General features: G+C 34.6%; 2 protein-coding genes and 2 pseudogenes across 5 annotated transcripts; all 4 read right to left on the bottom strand.

The window, feature by feature from the left end:
- Window positions 1-846: 846 nt before the first annotated feature.
- On the bottom strand, window positions 847-4,620 carry LOC145617654 (transcription termination factor MTERF15, mitochondrial-like). Its single transcript, XM_081672378.1, has 2 exons — window positions 3,324-4,620; window positions 847-969 (listed from the first exon to the last, which is right to left on the bottom strand). The coding sequence occupies exon 1, from the start codon at window positions 4,556-4,558 to the stop codon at window positions 3,353-3,355; it is 1,206 nt and encodes a 401-aa protein (XP_081528504.1). The 5' UTR covers window positions 4,559-4,620; the 3' UTR covers window positions 847-969; window positions 3,324-3,352.
- Window positions 4,621-6,253: 1,633 nt separating this feature from the next.
- LOC145617406 (transcription factor GTE6-like) lies at window positions 6,254-12,279 on the bottom strand (annotated as a pseudogene). The gene is made up of 9 exons (XR_014107722.1): window positions 12,203-12,279; window positions 11,696-11,795; window positions 10,019-10,243; window positions 8,344-8,421; window positions 7,823-8,047; window positions 7,598-7,696; window positions 6,997-7,055; window positions 6,702-6,848; window positions 6,254-6,587 (listed from the first exon to the last, which is right to left on the bottom strand). The product of XR_014107722.1 is annotated as a transcription factor GTE6-like (transcript).
- A 1,535-nt stretch (window positions 12,280-13,814) lies between these two features.
- LOC145617228 (trans-resveratrol di-O-methyltransferase-like) lies at window positions 13,815-16,814 on the bottom strand. 2 transcript variants are annotated; one of them, XM_081671920.1, is made up of 4 exons: window positions 16,675-16,814; window positions 16,045-16,285; window positions 14,761-15,451; window positions 13,815-14,334 (listed from the first exon to the last, which is right to left on the bottom strand). In XM_081671920.1, exons 3-4 carry the CDS (start codon window positions 15,445-15,447, stop codon window positions 14,020-14,022), a joined length of 1,002 nt encoding a protein of 333 aa, XP_081528046.1. In that variant the 5' UTR covers window positions 15,448-15,451; window positions 16,045-16,285; window positions 16,675-16,814; the 3' UTR covers window positions 13,815-14,019. The 2 variants fall into 2 exon arrangements, with proteins under 2 accessions (XP_081528046.1, XP_081528045.1); XM_081671919.1 differs by having other exon boundaries at window positions 14,761-16,285.
- Window positions 16,815-18,617: 1,803 nt separating this feature from the next.
- On the bottom strand, window positions 18,618-20,089 carry LOC145618620 (trans-resveratrol di-O-methyltransferase-like; annotated as a pseudogene). The gene is made up of 2 exons (XR_014107956.1): window positions 19,311-20,089; window positions 18,618-19,102 (listed from the first exon to the last, which is right to left on the bottom strand). The product of XR_014107956.1 is annotated as a trans-resveratrol di-O-methyltransferase-like (transcript).
- Between the last annotated feature and the right edge of the window lie 120 nt (window positions 20,090-20,209).

The following is a 20,209-nucleotide window of genomic DNA, read 5'->3' as shown; positions in this document are numbered from 1 at the left end:
TTACGTTGAAATTCAGTTCAGTTCAGTTCAGTTCAGCTCAAATCAGTTCAGCTCCTAATTTCCTTCTCTTATAAAATATTCAGTTCAGTTCAGTTCATTTCAGCTGAGTTCAGTCAATGAGAACAGGCCCTTAATATGGTTAAGTCTTGTTAAATCATTAACTTGAATGGATTAAAAAATCCCAAGATGAACTTGCAAGTTTTGGGTGAGCTCAACCTTTCTAACCCTAATTTCAAGTGAGCAAAAAATGGAAGGGATAATTTGTTGTTGCAAGAGAAGGGCATAATACCCAGAAAAAGTAAAAGTAAAACATGGTCCACCAAGGTCATGATACTTCGACAATGGTTATGGGAACAAGTATAACTTACAACAATATAATGAATATGCTGGGTATAATTACCACAACACTTCTACTCTACTCCATTTTTTGAGATTTATTTTTTCAAAAAAAAAAAAGTGAGAAAAATAAACATTAGGAAAACTAACAAATCGACCCGGCTTTTCAATGCAATTACTTAGCCTACATCCTAACTTTTGATGCTGTATTGAAGTATTATTATTTAGTCTCATCAAGACTAAAAAACTAGAAAGGGGTTAATGAGGTGGTATAATAGTGACATCGGTATTCAACTTCTGGTTTAGGGATCAAATCTGATGGGCTCGTTAAAAGAATTTAGTCAATAAATACTTTGACTAATAGTGGGACCCCTTCTTTTACAATGTTTTGTTTATGTATCACGATGATAAACTTGTATTTTTTTTCTCCATAAAGGCCAGCCACGAGCAACTACAAGTTTCTTCCGGTCACAAGAAAGCATTATCTTTGGCTTTCCCAACTACAAGTTGGTTCCAAAGCATTTAGCTGCTATTTCTCCATGGTCATCACAACTTACAGTTGATTACTTCTGATTCTTCTTGCATGATGTCCACCTTTATCACTAAGCTCTCCTCATAATTGAAAGAAGAAATCTGTACAGCATAAAAATTGCTTTCGAGTTCAAGTATCATAAAACACCATAGCTCACCATTATTATATGTTGATATGATTGTTCAATTTTACAAATCTAATACTCCATAATGGATATCTTATCACTCTCTGCTTGAACAGTTGGATGTCATGCATAAGCATGCACAATAATATCTACATGTATGTCGAACATATAGTTGCCTCTTTGATTTATATCAATTAGAAAGGAAGGCTTTATTAATAGCAAGTCTCACAAGGCAAAATAACAAAAGTCTATATAACAGGAAATCATACAAAGGTGAGCATGATACCTTATCTTTTAGATTGGGTAGGAAAGGGTTGCAAAACACCAACATCTTCTCCATATCACGAAAAAAAAAAAAAAAAATAGAGACAAAGTGGTAAACACAGCACAATGTGCGAGCAGACCATCTTATTACCATACTTTTGCAACTATGTAGTAGATTAAAGCTAAAGCTTTGGAATTCGGGACATAAACAGGATAAAAAATTTTCAATCCAATCCAGCTTATGAGAAAATTTTCATGGCACACCGCTCTAATTTTTGCCAACCATTCATTTCCCACATGTCGGATGTAAGTCAAATTGTCAATTCCAGCTTTTGAGGGGACAACTCGGCAAGTTCTTGCTATTTCATCATCTTACCAGCAGCTAAAACAGAGATACTCTTTCTCCTAAACTGATATCAAACTGCTATAATGCTATGGGTACCCTCATAAATAAATAACAAACAAATCAGCAAAAGCCAAGAGACATGATATTAAAGGGAATCACTAAACTTAAATCTCACTAGTTCCTTCAGGCTTCATTTCCCACGGAAGCAACCATAAGTTCTACATACTGAGTAGCTTGAGCTTTCATCCAGATGCCATGAATATATATGTATCACAAAATTAAACATATCAGATTTACTTTCTATGCTCTCAGCACTAGATTACTGCCTTCAAGTCTTCGACACATATGAGATTTCTTCAAGTGCAAAGAGGTTGGTTTTCACTATATATACAAAGTAAGACAACTAAAAATCTGAACTTGTGTGTGCAATTCCTACAAGCCAAACTCCACAGCATCATGTTTCAACACATTCTACAGTATTAAAGAATGAAATAGCATCTGCAAACAACAGGGCTTGAATTTCGGTTTCCGTACTTATAGTATGTGTGAGCTTTGCATAAACATCTAGCTATAGACTTGAATGCCAACACAAACTTTTCAGAAAAAGTATAGTCAACTAGAAGGCATACAGTGATGCATTAAATTATATCATCCTCATAAAACTCATTTCTCTTCACCACCAATAATTCTCTGTATCTGAACATTTACTTGTCTCAAGCTATATGGTAAAAAGCAAATACAAGATGTCAAGAAGCAGAGTCATGACCTAGCTCATAAGAAAAGATTCACTAGATCGTAATCCATCAGATGACTAGAGAAATATAAAAATCCATTCCAAAATTCTATAATCAAGACTGTATTTTAATCAGTGCATTTGACAACAAATACAGGAAACTAGAACTACAAGGCATATAAAGCATCAATTCCAACATGTTTTTTCAATTTTTTATTATCAGTAAGAGAAAGCTACACTTCACCCTAATTTGAATCATTGCATTTGACAAATTCTATAATCATACTTTAATCAGTGCATTTGACAAATACAGGAAACTAGTACTACAAGGCGTATAAAGCATCAATTCCAACATAAATCATTTTTCTATTAGCAGGTAAGAAAAAGCTACACTAACCCCTAATTCGAATCATTTTGAGAATGTTTCTCAAAAACAAATTGATCACAATAGTGTAAACCTTGAGGTAAGACTACTTATTAGAACAGGCATACTACACAAACATAAATCAGGTTGCAAACATTTGCCTGCAAATAAAACAAGGATGGTATATTAATTAAAGCAATCAGAACAGTGAGGAGTTCAGATATAAAAGAGATGTATCATGAGCTTTAAGGAGAGAACTCACTTACAAGCAAAGAAATTATTTTATTGTACATATATGAGCATAAAGAACCACAGAGAACAAAAAACAACCCTCCCTATTGTCCCTATAAGCAAAAGCCTCTAAATGAAGGATTGTTTTGTGAATTCGTCTAAGTAAAGTAGCATATATTTCAGCTCGTTTAAAGTTAACAATGTTGGTTAACTGATGCCACGTGATGAAATTGTTTCATTAGGGCAGTAAGTAGTAACACACCTTTAAAGGTTGAACATTACAAAGAATTACAGTAAAAATAAATCTATATCAAGTTAAGGAAAACAGTTATGATAATCCCTGAAATTATGAATTCAACTAGCTGACTGGCAACAAAAGCATTGTGCACTTACCAATCATCCACTAGCATCAGACTCCTGGTTCATTTGTTGAAATGGGAATTTGCTCTTCCTTGAGTCAGCAGCTTTGCATCAACACCAACATGGTTTGCATATATTTCATGAACCTCCACATATGGTAGTACTAAGTTATTCACAAACTTAGACTCATTCATCGATACAGTATGGTAAAAAGAGTAATTCTTCTTGATCAAACCTTTCTCCTTTAAAACCAGAAAGACTTGATATCTCGGCATTACTCTCTTTTCCAAACTACAAGTCATGAAAGCACTTCTTGACATCAGGAAAGCAGGCTGGTAACCCAGCTCACTCATGAAAAAACTCAACTTCCTCTTAGTCATTGCTTCAGAATGTCCTAGGCAAGAAGGAATTCTTCTTAATAATTCCATGAAATCAGATCGTGTCCATCCAAAGCTCTTATAAACTTGAAATTTAGACTCAATAATCTGCTCACTATAACTCCTTAGGACTCGGACCGCATACAAGAACATGGTTGAGTCTCGAGAAATCCCAAACTTCTGTTCAACCTTAACCAATGAATTCTCAAACGTTATAGGCCTTGAGAAAAAGGCATCAAGGCTCTGCATAACATGTTTCCGGATTATATCATATGGGATACCATATTTTTCCAACATTTCAACATTCGAAATTAGATGCTTATGATTGACCCATAAGCTTCCACAATAAGAGCTAAGAGCCTTACACACATTCTCATCACTACCCAAAACTTGCCTCAAAGATTGGATTACAGGATTCAAGCGCATACATAATAACGTAGGATTTAGGACTATAATCCTAGATAAAACAGACCCAGAAATTCCGATTCCTCGAAGAAACTCAAATTTGGGTTTTAGGGTTTTATCAACATTAGAAAATAAGATTTGAGGTTGACGTAAGATGATCTTTCTAATCTGGGATTCATCAAACCCATTTTGTTTGAGGAAATTAGTGATTAAATTAGCATCACTAGCCCAACTACACAAATCAGTACTTACATTCTTTGCTTTTGTTGATTTCCGACGCTGAGCAAGCTTGGTAGAAGTGGAGAGAGATTGTTGGGAGGAAAACCCTAGAACTTCAACCAAGTAATTCGTCAAAGAAGAAGATGGAATAGCTTCAGTTGAGGAAGAAGATGATGTTGAATAGCGTAAAAAGCGCCGAAAACCATGGATGAAGTTGAGAGCTTGGACACCATTGAAGAAGTTGCTCCCACATTTCAGTTTCATCATCTTCACCGCGACACTGCGGGTGATCTTTACCTTTGCACGAGGAGCCCCTATGTCTCATATAGAGAAACTTCTCAAAAGGGTAAAATTGTAATTATTGGTAAAATCACCACTTGAAGTACTGGTTATTTTTAGAGGTGAACAAAAAAACAAGGTGCTCTGAATTTAAACCGGAATCTATTAGGAATAACCGGAATTTCTAGGGGTGAGAAAAAATCAGGGTACCTTGAATCAGAACCACAATCCATTCGGAATCACAAGTTATGGTCGGATCCTCTTGGACTTTTAGGTAGTAAAATTGAGAACTTGTTGCTACAAGCTTTAAGTTTTTTAAATCATAACTTGTAGAATACCTTGAATTGAAACAGGAATAGAAACTTGCAGGTTTTAATTTCAGGAACTTGTTGAATAGGTTCCGACTTCCATTATGAGAAATCTGTTGCAACAAGTTTCGGTTTCGGTTCCAAAAACATTTAAGTATGCTTACCTCTAGTTAATTTATCTAAACCGCTACTTGAATTAGCATTTTTACTAGAATAACATGCAATTATTTACAATTTTGTCATTTAAGAAACAAATTTTCTAAATGAAAAGGTTGAAATTTCTCCTTCTACATCATGCAAGGATTGGAATTTAATACACAATATTTATCTATATCTATTTATTTTTGTTTATATATTTTTATTTATTATTACATATTGAAAGACGTTTCTAAACAAGTACTACCAGCCACATGACGCTTTCCTCAATTAATCGAGTATTTCATTTCACATGCTTGATGCTTCAAAATGAAATAAAGTTTAATAACTTAAGAGTTAGCCACAAAGCTACCACATATTACATGTCATTCTATCAAAATTAAATACAAATAAGGATTTCAATCATGGAATAATGCGATAACTCAAGGCATTGTCCGAGCCAAAAAATCACATTTGTCGTATCCTCACACTTTTTCAGTTTTCCCCGATTCATTTGAAGTTAGGCTAACAAAGTAGAACTTCCCCTGTGCTTCAATCTGAATTAATCTCCACTGGTGTAAATAAATTTGTGTGAGCTGTGTAATTTATATTCGAGCAGCCAATTCAAACTACATGTAGAAAACATAATTGTATGCAACTAAGACTGTAGATGATATCATGGACTATACTTATCTACACACTGATGTCGTATACTACAGAGTTTGTTGAAAATGTTGATTGTCATACGGAGTAAGAAAATAATGGTGGTGTCACAACTCACAAAGATGTCGGGATGGATCACTGGGTTCCCGCTGCCTCCTATAGCCGTAGTCCCTTGGTGGTTTCACAGATTCAACTCTTCGTTCACCTTCTTCCCCTTTGGAGAAAGGAGACGTAATTTCCTTGAATTGAAAATTTTGAATAATGAAGTTCAATGATTCCCTTGAAAAACCTCCCAGTGACAGTGATATTAGCCAGTCAAAGGATATAAGATACATAGTATATAGTTAGGGATAGACTCCATAGTCCATACACTCGAGTTCTAATCGATAACAACCCACGCTTGTTCTAGACATGTGAGGGCTATTGATACCATTCTAAGGCACTTATAAAAAAGGTCCGGTAAGGCGGTAATGTTTCATCTTATTAAAGATACTCATCAAATCATTCCCTGCTCTTCTACAAACACCCCAAGTTTAGACTACATCCTACATCCAAACAGCCTATATACAGCATCAAAGAGGGAATAATAATTATTTTAAAATACTATTATAAAAAAAAACAGTTATCATATTTCCTTCAAGATAGTACTATACAGTTGCAGATCATATAGACCATAGCTCATCTATTGGACATTATTCTAACAATCACGATGCTACCTTTTTACGCTTTTTGGCAGTCTTGGCAAGGGCATCACAAGTCTCCCTTCTTCGTTTTGAATTGTTATTATTAATACTATTGACATTGTTGTTATTGTTTTCATTGTTGTCGTTATTGTTGTTGCCACCCAAGCTGCCTTGAGATTGCAGTGCGTCTCTTACAAAGAATTTTAGCCTCCATAGTGTGGATTCACTCTGTGCAACCGAAAGCAATGTCAAAGGACAAACAAAAATTACATGGATCTGACACGATAATAGCCTATACGGCAGACAATATATCCTAACTAAACTGGATCAGAAAAAGAATACCTGAGCATCAATATCAAGGTCCACCTCCTCAGCATTTGCTAAAAACCCAGGATTGCGGAAACAATCTCTAGAGCTCTACTGAGATCATCAGTGGATAGCCTTGTGAGGGCTGTGCCAAGCAGCCTTTTTTCTTCGGTTGACATTTTCCTGAAATTTAGTGAATCAAATTCAGTTTCAAACATGCAGGGAGCACATAGTCCGGTGCTCAGCCAAAAAAAAAAAAAAAAAAAAAAAAACTGATTCAAGGTTGCTAGCAAGTACGGCAACTATAATCTGTACATAAGACATCATTTACCTGCACTTTTGAACCAGCTGTTCCCTAAGATCATCAAGGTGAATGTCTGCCTCAAAAAGCTGATAATTTAGTTCAAGGGAAATATATTAGGGTCAAGTACGAATTTAGGTGTGATAATTCAATGAATAGCATTGCATAATGGATTAAAGCATATGCATAAACATTGCCTGAAGGGGAAAATTGTTAAGATATAAAAGCCAGTTACCCCGATAAACTTTCTATGAAAAATAAATTTGTACATCTCTACTTGACAATAAACCAAACACCCGTTAGTCTACTCCAAAAAAGAAGAGCACGAGAGTAATGAAAAGTTGTGATATGTTTTATATGCAGAGTACTATTATTATTATTATTAGACATTGTGAAAGTAAATATGGTGCTTTAAAAATAGGTAGTCGTGTAACCATCAAAAAAGTGGTTGTGGAATTTATTTAGCTGCATCAAGTTTATCAAATTTGGAGTATTTTACTAGTGATTTCAGAAGCATTTATACCTCAGTGAGCTCAACATCTCATAAATCACGTCTGACAGGAATGTTAATTACATGACTGCCAAATATTAAAGTTTCAATGAGAGCCCAATAGCTCCAAAATAAACAAACCTCATTGCTGACATCCCTTGCCATTTTGGCATAAGTAGCCTCTCGAGCTAGCTGCAGACTAAGCTGTACATGAGCTTCCTCTTCTTCTCGCCTTTTTTCCTGCAACAGCAGCCAGCGTTTTTCAGAACCATGTGAAAAAAAAGGATAAAATATGGCAAATCACATATAACAAAGAGCTAACTACTATTCACACAAAAACAACGGCCTTATTCACTGGAATCTCACCTCTTCTGCAACTTTAGGCAAAAATTGTAGCCATTTTTCTTCAAACTTTGCCAGCAAGGTTTTTGCCATGACATGGTATTCATTCTTTTCACCATTATATTTCATTGCATTCTTGAAAACCAACCTCACATCTGCACATATCTCCCATACATGTTTATAGCCACCACCGTCTTTAGCCTCCATTTGTTTCTTTATCGTACTGAAATCCATAGGTTTTTCAATAATCTGGTACAAGGAAAAAATGTTGAGGAATAACTCATAAGGCAAATAAAATGACAAGCAAAAGCAGATAAAGCTTGAAACAATCTAAGAATAATATTCCTACAACTTCTAACAAATTATTGTTGAACAATATCAAACATTGACCACAAAAGATCAAAACAAAAGTTGATTGGATGGAGCAGAGTAGTGTTCACAAAACATTTTTTTTTTTTTTTTTTTTTTTTTTTTTTGGAAACAGTGTTAACAGAACATAATGAAACTAAACCAGTGAAAAAAAAGAAATAAGGACTTTATGTTACCTCATAATAATCATCCAAACCAAGGCCTTTGACATCTACAGGCTCCATAAAAGGCCATGCACACGGGTGTTTAGTGATCTAAAAAGCAAAGAAAAAAAGGGGAATATCAGGAGAATTTAAATAACAACCCATAAATTTGCAGCAATTGATCCAAGACCACAAAAACAAGGAAAACAACTGTACAAATGTACAATTGTACAAAGCCATAGGCAGCTTTTGAGGATGTCCACAGATACAAAGCACGGAAAACATTCATAACTTTTCCTGAATCAGCATAAAATCAAGTAAAGATGTTTTAGGAGAGACCTTATTCTTCTTTTATAACTCTAATCCTACAGCAGCATACAACTTCTTAGCCACCTCAAAGGCATCAGCTTAATTAATTTTTCGATAAGATCATTTCAAAGGATTAATCTGATAGTGAGGTTGAAAAATGTTTGGCTGGCTCAAAGTAAAACTTCCCAGTTACCCAGCACAAGTTTAATCCATGTAACTGAGGACAAGTTGTCAACAAAAAAAAAAAAAAAAAAAAAAAAAAAAAAGCATATCAAGCCAATTCTATCAAATTTTGTCTTTTAACTAACACTGCTGCATTAATTTCAGGAAAAACAAAAAAAAAAAGGAGCACCTTAGCCGTTGTCCTATGCTCCTATTCTGCTGAAAAATGTACCTAAGCAGTTCCCTTGAGCATTCACCCATCCCGTTCAAACCAGACAACGAAACCCACAATGTGGACTTTTAGTAGTTTAATCTAGATTGCGGATCTTAGTCCATGAGTATAGACACCACAACTTAAGTGAAATGAGTTAAATTAGATATGCGCACCCCTCCATTAATTGAAAATTTCCCTCCGCTTGTTGGTCATTCTGCTCTTAATTAAAAATTTCATAGCTATATGAATCCCCCCCCCCCCCTCCCCCAAGGACAAAGAGGCTAGAATTGAGGGTGTTGTTTTACGGGTTAAACCATTGAGCTGCCGTGCACTTTTACATCCCTCAGGCCTTAGCTAAACATATCTGTTACAGTCTGCTAATTCCAAGTCATCATGCTCCAAAATTCTCACAAGACTAAATAAAATCAATTAGTTCTGACTTCAATCAAGCACGGGAAGCAAACTCACAAAAGTTCCATGCATTTCCCTAACGAGTACATGAATTCTAGAGTTCTAAATATATGGGAGATAAACAACTATCAGAAGAATTGTATCTCTCCAATGAAAAAATCACGTGGATGCAACTAGCTTGGTTGGCTTCAAACTTAGGGGTGGTTCCCACATTTACTAGCTTAGTTGGTTAAAATCTTAGGGATGGTTCCCACATTTACATCATTTGTCCTCTCTCTCCCTCCATTTCTAGGGGAGTGTTATTGATCTAATCTACCCCAATGAGCAGTCTATCGAACCGTTGCAATTGATGTTCGGTGCCGACGACAAGGAAGAGATTTGCAGAAAGTGGGTTTTTATGATCTGATAAAAGTCAAACTAATTCAACTCAAGTTGAATAGCTCACACAAAAATCTTGCATTTCATCTATTGAGCAGTCACAAATACCCTTTTGTCTCATTTGTAATCGATTTGAATTCAGAATTTTGATCCAAATCCTAGTGCTACGACAATGAACAATCTAAAAGGTACTTCAAATTTCCTTTAAAAGAAATGAGAAGAAAAGAAAATGACCTCATGTAATATTTTGCCAAAATGACATATCAGCTCCTGCATTCTCTTTGTGGCATCTGTTTCCTTGCTTGTTGCATCCTGCTGCTGCTGCTTTTTAGTGAGAGCAACATGTCTCTCTTTATCCTTGTCTTTGTCTCTGGAAGCCAAGCCACCTTTCGAGCTGTTTGCTTGCTTTTTACTGCTGTTAAAGTAGAATTGCTCAATCTCATGAACTTTTTGCTCTATCTGCATATATGTATATATACAATGTTATTCTATCTCATGCAAACAATAAAAACAAAAAGATAAAGAAAAACAACACTCCCAGTCTCCAGACTGGTCTAGATGACAGTCAACATCAGGAATACAGTTCAAGTGCAAAAATGACTCTCAACAAAGAAAGCATGCTCAAGTAAAAATTTTGTGAGATAGATATATAGCAGATAGAATCTTAATGGAACAATCTATAACTGCATGTTACCTCACTAGTTATCTACTTATCTATGTTACATTCAAAAGCCTAAACAAACCGTTTCCTAGTTTCACATTTTATACCAGGAATTCAGGAGTTCAGCATAGGACACATACTGCTAATTCAAATGATGTAAACAAAATCCTTAAGAAAAAAAAAATCTAAAAATTAATGCCAACAAAAATAAAAATGCAAGAAGAAATAAGATGAAACATCACAAGTTATTTAAGGAGGGAATCTGACCCATATACCTGTAATTTCAGTATCAATTATTTACAACCATTTTTTAGTACTGTAGCATTGTAGCAAGCATGAGGCACATCAATTTGTGCCAATCAATACGCTTACAAATTTACAATCATGAACATATAGTTAGACATTTCAACAAAGATGGAGTATAAATCATGCAGCCATATGCCTAAGTCTTTCAAGTTTTAGCCAATAAAATTCTTTTACTGAGACAATACCAACTTTAGACTTCAGATACAACTGTAGTCAAGCCACATATCAATCAACTAGAGGTTGGAATAGGTGTCATACATAATTATTCAGTGCCTCCATTACATGATTTCATATTAAATCTGTGATTTGTTTAAGCACCATACCATTTCATCAGCTCATTGTCAATCACAAAACTCTCACTAGAAGCTCGAATGCTGAATAGGGGGTTCTATGTGTGCAACCTATATCATGGAACCACAAAAAGGCCTTCTGGCTTTACCTCGTGGCTTGTAAGGTATAAGAGAATAACTTAAACGAAAGTGTATACGAAACCAAGTATGATTTTACATAAATAATCCCATATGGATATTGAGGTGAGGGCATAAGCGCAACTTCATAGGACACATATGTATTTATCTTCATTAATATTCATTATCACTACAAAATCATATGGTGTGCTGGTGCAAATGCAATGTAATAGATATTCACATGGGACATTGTGCGTCAAATTACACATGAATATATTCCTGCTTAGTAGATTTACCTTATACCAAACCAATACTATGTGAAATGAAACTACATTGAGCATGCTTTTAATGCTAACAATTCTTATTTTACTTTAAGAGACCAAAGCAATCATCATCGAATATCATATGAGCTTGCATAGTTGCATAATTGAAGTGATTTAGGCCTCTAAACTAGCAATCACCAAACAAATATAACCATTGAAATGAGAATTAATTAGGCAAGTAATCACCTAACTCCAATTTCAGAAGCAAACTCACCCTATTGACATGTGACAACACTACGTCGACACGATTTTTGTAATCTTCCATCCCACAATCGCCCATTTCCTGAATTGTCAATTCAATTTCCACCCTCCATCTGATATAGCAATTGCAAACTGTTTAGCATAGGAATGATATCCTCAACAACGAGAAGCATACATAAACTATTCAAAAAAATCTAATTTGAACAAAAACCCTAAACAAATTTAAATGCTTTCCAAACATTTTGCAGATGATTTTACTAGCATAATCAAAATTTCAAAAATCAAACACAATCGCACTAATTGATTCATAATTTAAGCCTAAAACAAACATAAGCACAAAGATATATATATCTAAATTAGGCGAAAAACAATCACGAAAAAGCCAAATTCAACAAAAATTAGAGAGAATCAAAATGCATAAACAAATATATTAGAACAATTAAATATTCAATCAAATAACAACAATAATGCTTTTTCTCAAAAAAAAAACTAATAAAATAAAATAATCTTGATTACATACCAAATTTCAATTATTATATAATCAGAATAATTAAATTTGATTAATAAGCTTCGAATTGAAGAAAGCAGAGACAGAGTGAAAGCAGAGACAGAGTAAGAAGTGTGAGACTTAAGAGAGTGTTCGGCGAAAGCTTGGATGTTCTTTTTCACGGGAAAAAAAAAAAGGTTTTACTTTTTTCCCTCTATTCCGTGGAAATATGGAATGGTGGTAATTTGGTTAAGTATAATCTTCATGTAAAAATGGGCACCGGTCATATGTCGTGTAGGCCCACATGTTGTGTTAGTGTCTCGTACTCAAGTGGATCGTGCCTAGCACAGGCTTAAAAAAGAGAGAAAGAAAAGCGGGTCGATCCATCGTGCTGGTGACGAGTTCATGTCATACGGGTTACTTGAGTTACTCGGTCAGGGGTTATTTGAGTGATTCGGTTTGAGGATACTAAGTGAGGGGGTACTTGAGGGGTTCAGTCAAGAGTTACTCGGGAGGGGTTACTCAAGGGGTTTACTCAGTCAGGGGTTACTCAAATCGCAAGTGATTACACAACAATATCTCAACATTCAAATTCTCGCCTATGTTGAGATATTGTTGAGTAATCACTTGCGATTTTCTGCATTCTTCTCAAATTGAGCCTTTGCATTTGGACTAGGTGAGAAAAATAGCTTTTTGGCTCTGCACCTGGAGGGCCTTTGTGAACCGCTCTAGGATCATTATACCTTGGGAGTCTTGCATTGATATGGCCCTTGAGCTTGGACAACCACCCCTTCTCCTTCTCCCTCTCAAAAGCAGAGAATCGGGCTTTTTTTTTTTGGTGAAGCACCAAACCACGAGTCGTATTCATATACTACCCTTTTCTTCAGAGATTTTTTTTATTACAAATTGACATTCAATGTATTGTCCGTGTGGTCCATTTGCTCACAATAGGGCAATAGTAACAAAAATTAGCAAGACACTCATATTGAATACTACACCATTTTGAGGGTTGTGATCAGATGCAATTTTGATACCCCTACGTAGAGGTTTGTTAATGCCAACCAGAATTTTCGCCCTCAAATATTCATCCCAACTAAGAGGATCCAAGTCATCATACTCTAAACCCTCCTAAGTGTTTTATAGACTTGGTTGGAACTTAGGGCCTGTTCACATTTACTTAATTTCAGTTCAGTTCAGTTTAGCTCCAATCAGTTCAGTTCAGTTCAGTTCCGCTCCAATCAGTTCAGTTCAGTTCAGTTCAACTCTTAATTTTCCTCTCACATAAAATATTCATTTCAGCTCAATTTAGTTCAGTTCAGTTCCAATCAGTTCAGTTCAATTCAGTTCAGCTCCAATCAGTTCAGTTCAGTTCAGCTCAGTTCAGTAAATATGAACAGGCCCTTAGTAGACCTTATTTAACTTATTAGAACTTATAAGACCTTATTAAATTTATTAGACCTTATTAAACTTATTGGATCTTATTGTAACTTATCTGAAATAAAACAGAGCCTTATGTCAATAACCAGTGACCTTATTCGCAAAAGGAAAAATTAATATTGCCAATCACTTCTATTATTACATGCACACACAAAACCTTACACCTTAATAATTTGATTATCTCGATTATACAAGCATAACAACATAATTACAGAAAACATTACAGCTTAATAATCAAATGAGTTTGATTGTCTTAAAACTCTCAAGTATACAAACCAAACAGCATAAGTACACAGAACATTACTACGTAATAATGAATTCATTTGGATTATTTTAGCTAAACAAATTAAATAGCATAACCACTGCACCTTAACAATGAAATAATTTTACGGACATCATGCGTGTCTAAAAACTTATAAGGGATAGACCTCAATAACAGACCTTGACCCTAAATTACGAAATATCTTATACTCATTCAAACCAGCACTGAAAAACAACTTTCTCCATTCCTCTTCAGTTCTTTCCTTACCCCCAATAGTAGTATTCATCATCTGCATGTCCAACAATAACTGGGAATTCAAGTGATTGGGAATGCTATTGTCATTAATGTTCTCCACCACCATATCAATGATAATTATCTTGCCGCCTCCATCCTTGCTAGGAATTGCCTCTTTGCATCTCTCAAGTATTTTTATGCAATGTTCATCACTCCAATTATGCAAAATGCACTGCAAAAGTTGTTTCAATTAGTGCATCGACATTATGACAACTATATTCATTTCTCTATTCCAAATAAAAGTTTCATTTGCTCAATATACGTTTATTCAAAAGTAATTAGCAAAAGATGAAAATTGGGTTTTATTAACTTAAAGGAAAATATAATAAATATAGTAGAGCTTGATAAATTAAACTGACATTAGAAAACAAGCATAACAGAAATAAAACTTTTGAGTTAAGACAAGATTTTTTAAAACAAGAGTATAACATATCACTTGAAGTTAGAAAAATTAGACCACATTATCATACAAAAGTAAGATAATATAACATGTACTTGAGTATAAACCAACATATATAGCCTATTATTTGTATAATAAAGTATAACTGAGTTATCTAACAAGAAAAGGAAAACTTGGAATGACAATTAGTAATTTTACCTTGAGTAAGACAACTTGAGCAGGAGGAACAGCCTCAAACATATCACCTCCAACATATACTGGGTTTTTGCCGTACCATGTTGATCCCTGAACCACATGTGGTAGATCAAACACGATACACATTAACTCAGGGAAGAGGTTAGCAATGGCCTTAGCCATGGTTCCATTGCCGCCACCAACATCAACTAATGACTTAATCCCCTCCAATAAGCCCTTGAACTCATCATTGGACATCAACAAGCTCACTACAAATTGAGTATCACTGGCCATAGCATCACTGAAAAGCTTGTTAAACTCGGGTACACAAGAGATATATTCCCATATGCTCTTTCTATGAGCAGTATGAAAAGGATTGTCATCTTCATTTTGAAACCAACGAGAGAAATTATGTGATGATTCAAACAAGATTGGATCAAGTACCATAAGCGCAAAAGGAGCTAGGGTGAGAGGGTGATCCTTCAATAAAAGTTTGGAGTTTACGGTGAGATCAAAGGCTTCTTCACTACTTGATAATATTTGCTTAGAAAAGAAGTTGGAATGAACAAGAAGGCGCATTAACCGGCCTAGAGAAAGAGCCTTGTTTGGATGGAGTGACAATGAAATAGTCAGCTCCTTAAGAGTCATAGGCTTGCCATGCTTTTGAATGGCATCCGGGATGCCTAGCTGAATTGCACACTTCAATGCCATGGGGCTGAGATAAGAGAAAATATGATTCCATACATGAGTTTGTGCACTCAGTAGCTCTTCCGCTGGTTCAATGTCAATGCTCATGGGATCCATTGCTCTTCACACACACACACACACACACACACAAATCTATCTAGCTAATGTAACATAAAGTTTTTTAGCAAAATGCCAAATATAAAGTGACAGGCTGCCAGGATTGGTTGATTCATCAATAAATAACAAAGTTACAAAATGTTTACAGGTGTGCATGACCAATACAATTCAAATTTATTTCGTGGGTAGAATGTCGATTTATGCTACAATGAAAAGATGGAAGCGGAAGAAAATGTGTCCTCGACTCATGTGTAACATGTATGTTGATGAGTAACATATAGTGATACAAAATGGTGGGACAAAAGATTAATTAAGACTAAAAAATAAAGGTTATACAATTGCACTCAGTGTCAAATGCAAATGTCTACAAAATCATGAGTAACATGTATGTTGATGACTTTAGGGCCCTAGGCCTCTAAAGTCTAAATTAGCAATAACTTCACCAAACATAATATTTCTAAAAAATGAGCTATAAAAAACTTCAATTTTCAGAAGCAAACTCACCCTCAAACACTACACGTCGATAACACTACATCGACATGATTATTGTAATTTTCCACCTCACAATCACCCATGTCCTGCATTGTCTTTAAGGCGTTCTCCACCCTCCATTCGAAATTGCACAAAAACGTGTAGTACATACTCAAATGATCAAATTTTCCACCCTCCATTTGAAATTGCAATTGCACAAAAACGTGTAGTACATACTCAAATGATCAAATTTTCCACCCTCAATGGGCTCCATCTGAAATAGCAATTGCACCAAAGACGTGCAGCATATACTGTTATGATCAACAACCAGCTAAGCAACAAGAAGAGTACATGAATTAATTAAAATTTGACAAATTAACAAAAACCCTAAACAAATTCAAATGCTTTCCTAGCATTTTGCAATTCAGGCCACTTGTCTTATACATAATCAAATTTTCCATAAATTTAAGCACAAATCGCTCTAATTGACTCGAGATTTAAACCAGAATGAACATAATTTCAAGACAATCATCTAAATAAGTGAATAATAATCACGAAAAACCCAAATTCAACTAAAAGAGAGAATCAAAATGCATAAGCAAATATAATCAAAACAACTAATTTCAATTAAGAAGTAATAGAATATAATGCTTGATTACACACCAAATTTCATGGGTAAAGGCGAATAATTAGCTTCGAATTGAAGAAAGGGGACAGCAAAGAGTATTGAAAGTGTTCGACCAGAGCTCGGATGTTCTCCATTTTGTATTAAAGTCTATTTTTAACAAATTTTCTACTTATTTTGGGTATCAAGCTGATTTTTCCTAAAAAATAAAATTATCAAAGCCGATTTTGGGTTATCAGGATAAAACGGTTAACATCAATAGTGATTACAGAATAAGAGTAAGACCTATTGACATTTACTTAATTTTAGTTCAATTTAGTTTAATTCATCTCCAATCACTTCAGTTCAGCTTTTAATTTTCCTCTCTTGTAAAATATTCATTTCAACTCGGTTCAGTTCAGTTCAACTCGGTTCAGTAAATGTGAACAGGCCCTAAAACGACTACTAAATGTCCTGGTGTAAATGGTGTTAACGGTTTTACACTATTTTATCCTCATTTTTTTTTCGGAGTATTCCGATTAATTTTGCTCAATTTAAGATAGTCAAGAGTATATTGTGGCCTTGTGAGTATTTAGACACAACTATTTAAACCATCAAACATTTTAGTGAATTAAGTTATACTTGGAAATTTATTATTATTATTATTATTATTATTATTATTATTATTATTATTATTATTATTATTATTATTATTATTTATAGTTATGGAGCCTTTATAGTTCACCAACTCTCCTTTCAATTTCGTGAGATACTAATGATCTTAGGACCTGTTCTCATTGACTGAACTCAGTTGAACTGAACTGAACTGAACTGAACTCAGCTGAACTGAACTGAACTGAATTGAACTAAAATGAATAATTTATAAGAGAAGGAAATTAGGAGCTGAACTGAACTGAACTGAACTGAACTGAATTGAGCTGAACTGAACTGAACTCAGCTGAACTGAACTGAACTGAACTCAGCTGAACTGAACTGAATTTCAACGTAAGAGAACAGGCCCTTAGTCTTTTAGGGGTGTTTAAAAACCAGTTTGTATAGAGTGAAGACAACTAATGCAATTTATAGAAAAGATAAAATTTCATTTTCCGTTTCAAAACTCTTTCAAAGCCGGTCTTGGATCACACCAGTTTATATCAAAAAAAATATGCATACAAATACTTAAAACGATTAATATTTTCCTTCAAAATATTGCGAAATTTTGATATTAAATATGTGTAATTAGTCTTTCAAGCAAGGATAGAACAATCAATGATCCATCAATTATCTAATCTTACAATTTTTTAATGAAAAATGGAGGTAAAAAAAAAAAAAAAAAAAAAAAAAAAAAAAAAAAACACCCTAAGATCAATTCAGTCTAGTTGTTTTATTGATCCAATCAGGTTTGAATACAAACATAACAAATCTGATCTAGGTCCTAAATGAATATATTATCGATTTCAAACTCGACGACAACCCTCATAGACCTACTTAAGATCATGAGTTGCAGCTTGCTAACTCTATAATTTTTGCTTACTCATTGTTCATTTTGACACTAAATAGCATATTGATATTCCGGGTGCAAGGTGCACCTAGAGGGCTTTTTCACTCATTCGATGATTTAATACCCTTACACCAACCATTAGTTGAGCAAGAATTACCTCAGATGCACCTTGCATACGGGTGCATATAAGAAATTTTTTTCAAATTTATAGTTTTTACTTATAGCTAATTAATTAAAGATGTTAATGTTCAAAGGTGTGTGTAAGAGATATGTGTAAGTCATATTGAGTTCATAAAAGTAAATTCATTCAAACAAAATAACTTTACTTCCAAACAAGTTCAGTAAAATAAGTTCATACAAAAGTATGGCCTATAAATATAGAATAAAGTAACCTAATTAGCAAATGAAATACTAGTAATTGCCAATACGAGTACATACACAATTGCACACACAAATCACATTACACTATAATAAAGTGATTATCTCAATTATACAAACAAAATAACTTCATTACACAAAACATTACAACTTAATAATAAAACAATTTTGACTCACTTACACAAGCTAATCAGCATAATACACAAAACATTACAACTTAATGATGTAATCATTTGGATTATCTTTATAGTTAATAGTGAAATATTTTACAGATATCACGAGCATCTAGGAAATTATAAGGGATTGACCTCAATAACAGACCATGACCCTAGATTACAAAACATCTTACAGTCATTCAAACCAGCACTGATAAACAACTTTCTTCATTCCTCTTCAGTTCTTTCCTTGCCCCCAGTGGTAATATTCAACATCTGCAAGTCCAACAATAACTGGGAATACAAGTAATTGGAAATGTTATTATCGTTGTTGTTCTCCACCACCATGTCAATAATAATTATCTTGCCTCCTTTTTCTTTGCTAGGAATTGCCTCTTTGCATCGCTCAAGTATTTTTATGCAATGTTAATCACTCCAATTATGCAATATCCACTGCAAGAGTTGTTTCTATTAGTGCATCGAAATGACGACAACTATATTACTCCCTCTATTCCTAGATAAAAGTTTCATTTGCTCAATGTAAATTTACTCAAAAATAATTAACAAAAGATGAAAACTGCATATTAATTGAGTGAAGGAAAATAAGAAATATAGTAGAGCTAGGTAGATTAAACTTGGAAATGACAATTAGTAATTTTACCTTGAGTAAGATAGCTTGAGCAGGAGGAATAGCCTCAAACATATCACCTCCGACATATATTAAGTTCTTGCCATGCCCTGTTAATCCCTGAACCACATGTGGGAGATCAAACACAGCACACCTTAACTCAGGGAAGAGCTTAGCAATGGCCTTAGCCATGGTTCCATTGCCACCATCAATATCAACTAAAGATTCAAGCCCCTCCCATAAGCCCTTGAACTCATCATTAGGCATCAACAAGTTCACAACAAATTGAGTATCACTGGCCATAGCATCATTGAAAAGCTTGTTAAACTCGGGTACACAGGAAATATATTCCCATAAACTCTTTCTGTGAGCAGTATAAAAATGAGTGTCATCATCATTTTGAAACCAACTAGAGAGATATGTGAGGATTCTGTAAAGATTGGATCAAGTACCATCAACACGAGAGGAACTAGAGAGAAAGGGTGATCCTTCAATAAAAGTTGGGAGTTTAAGGTGAGCTCAAAGGGTTCTTCACTGCTTGATAATAATTGCTTGGAAAATAAGTTGGAATGAAAAAGAAGGCACATTAACTGGCCTAGAGAAAGAGCCTTATTTAGATGGAGAGACAGTGATGTACCTAGCTCCGCAAGAGTCATAGGCCTATCATGCTTTCGAATGGCATCTGGTATGCCTAGCTGAATTGCACACTTTAACGCCATGAGGCTTAGATAAGAGTAAATATGATTCCATACATGAGTTTGTGCATCTAGTAGCTCTTTCACTGGTTCAATGGCAATGTTCATGGGATCCATTTGTGCTATACAACACACGCAAAATACTCTATCTAGCTAATGTAACACAAATATAATTAAATGTCAAAGACACTGTGACAAACTGCCAGGATTGGTCAATACAACTCACGTTGTTTTGTG

Source organism: Chenopodium album, chromosome 26 (genome assembly GCF_948465745.1).
Source record: "Chenopodium album chromosome 26, dcCheAlbu1.1, whole genome shotgun sequence".
Taxonomy (NCBI): domain Eukaryota; kingdom Viridiplantae; phylum Streptophyta; class Magnoliopsida; order Caryophyllales; family Amaranthaceae; genus Chenopodium; species Chenopodium album.
Note: the sequence above shows the minus strand (reverse complement) of the source record. Positions and strands in the feature narration are given on the sequence as shown.

Coding starts and splice junctions, on each gene's coding strand:
- LOC145617654 (XM_081672378.1), bottom strand. CDS start 4,558: ATGATGAAACTGAAATGTGGGAGCAACTTCTTCAATGGTGTCCAAGCT.
- LOC145617228 (XM_081671919.1), bottom strand. CDS start 15,540: ATGGATCCCATGAGCATTGACATTGAACCAGCGGAAGAGCTACTGAGT. Junction 14,335..14,760: donor CTCAAGTTGTCTTACTCAAG/GTAAAATTACTA, acceptor CAACTTTTGCAG/TGCATTTTGCATAATTGGAG.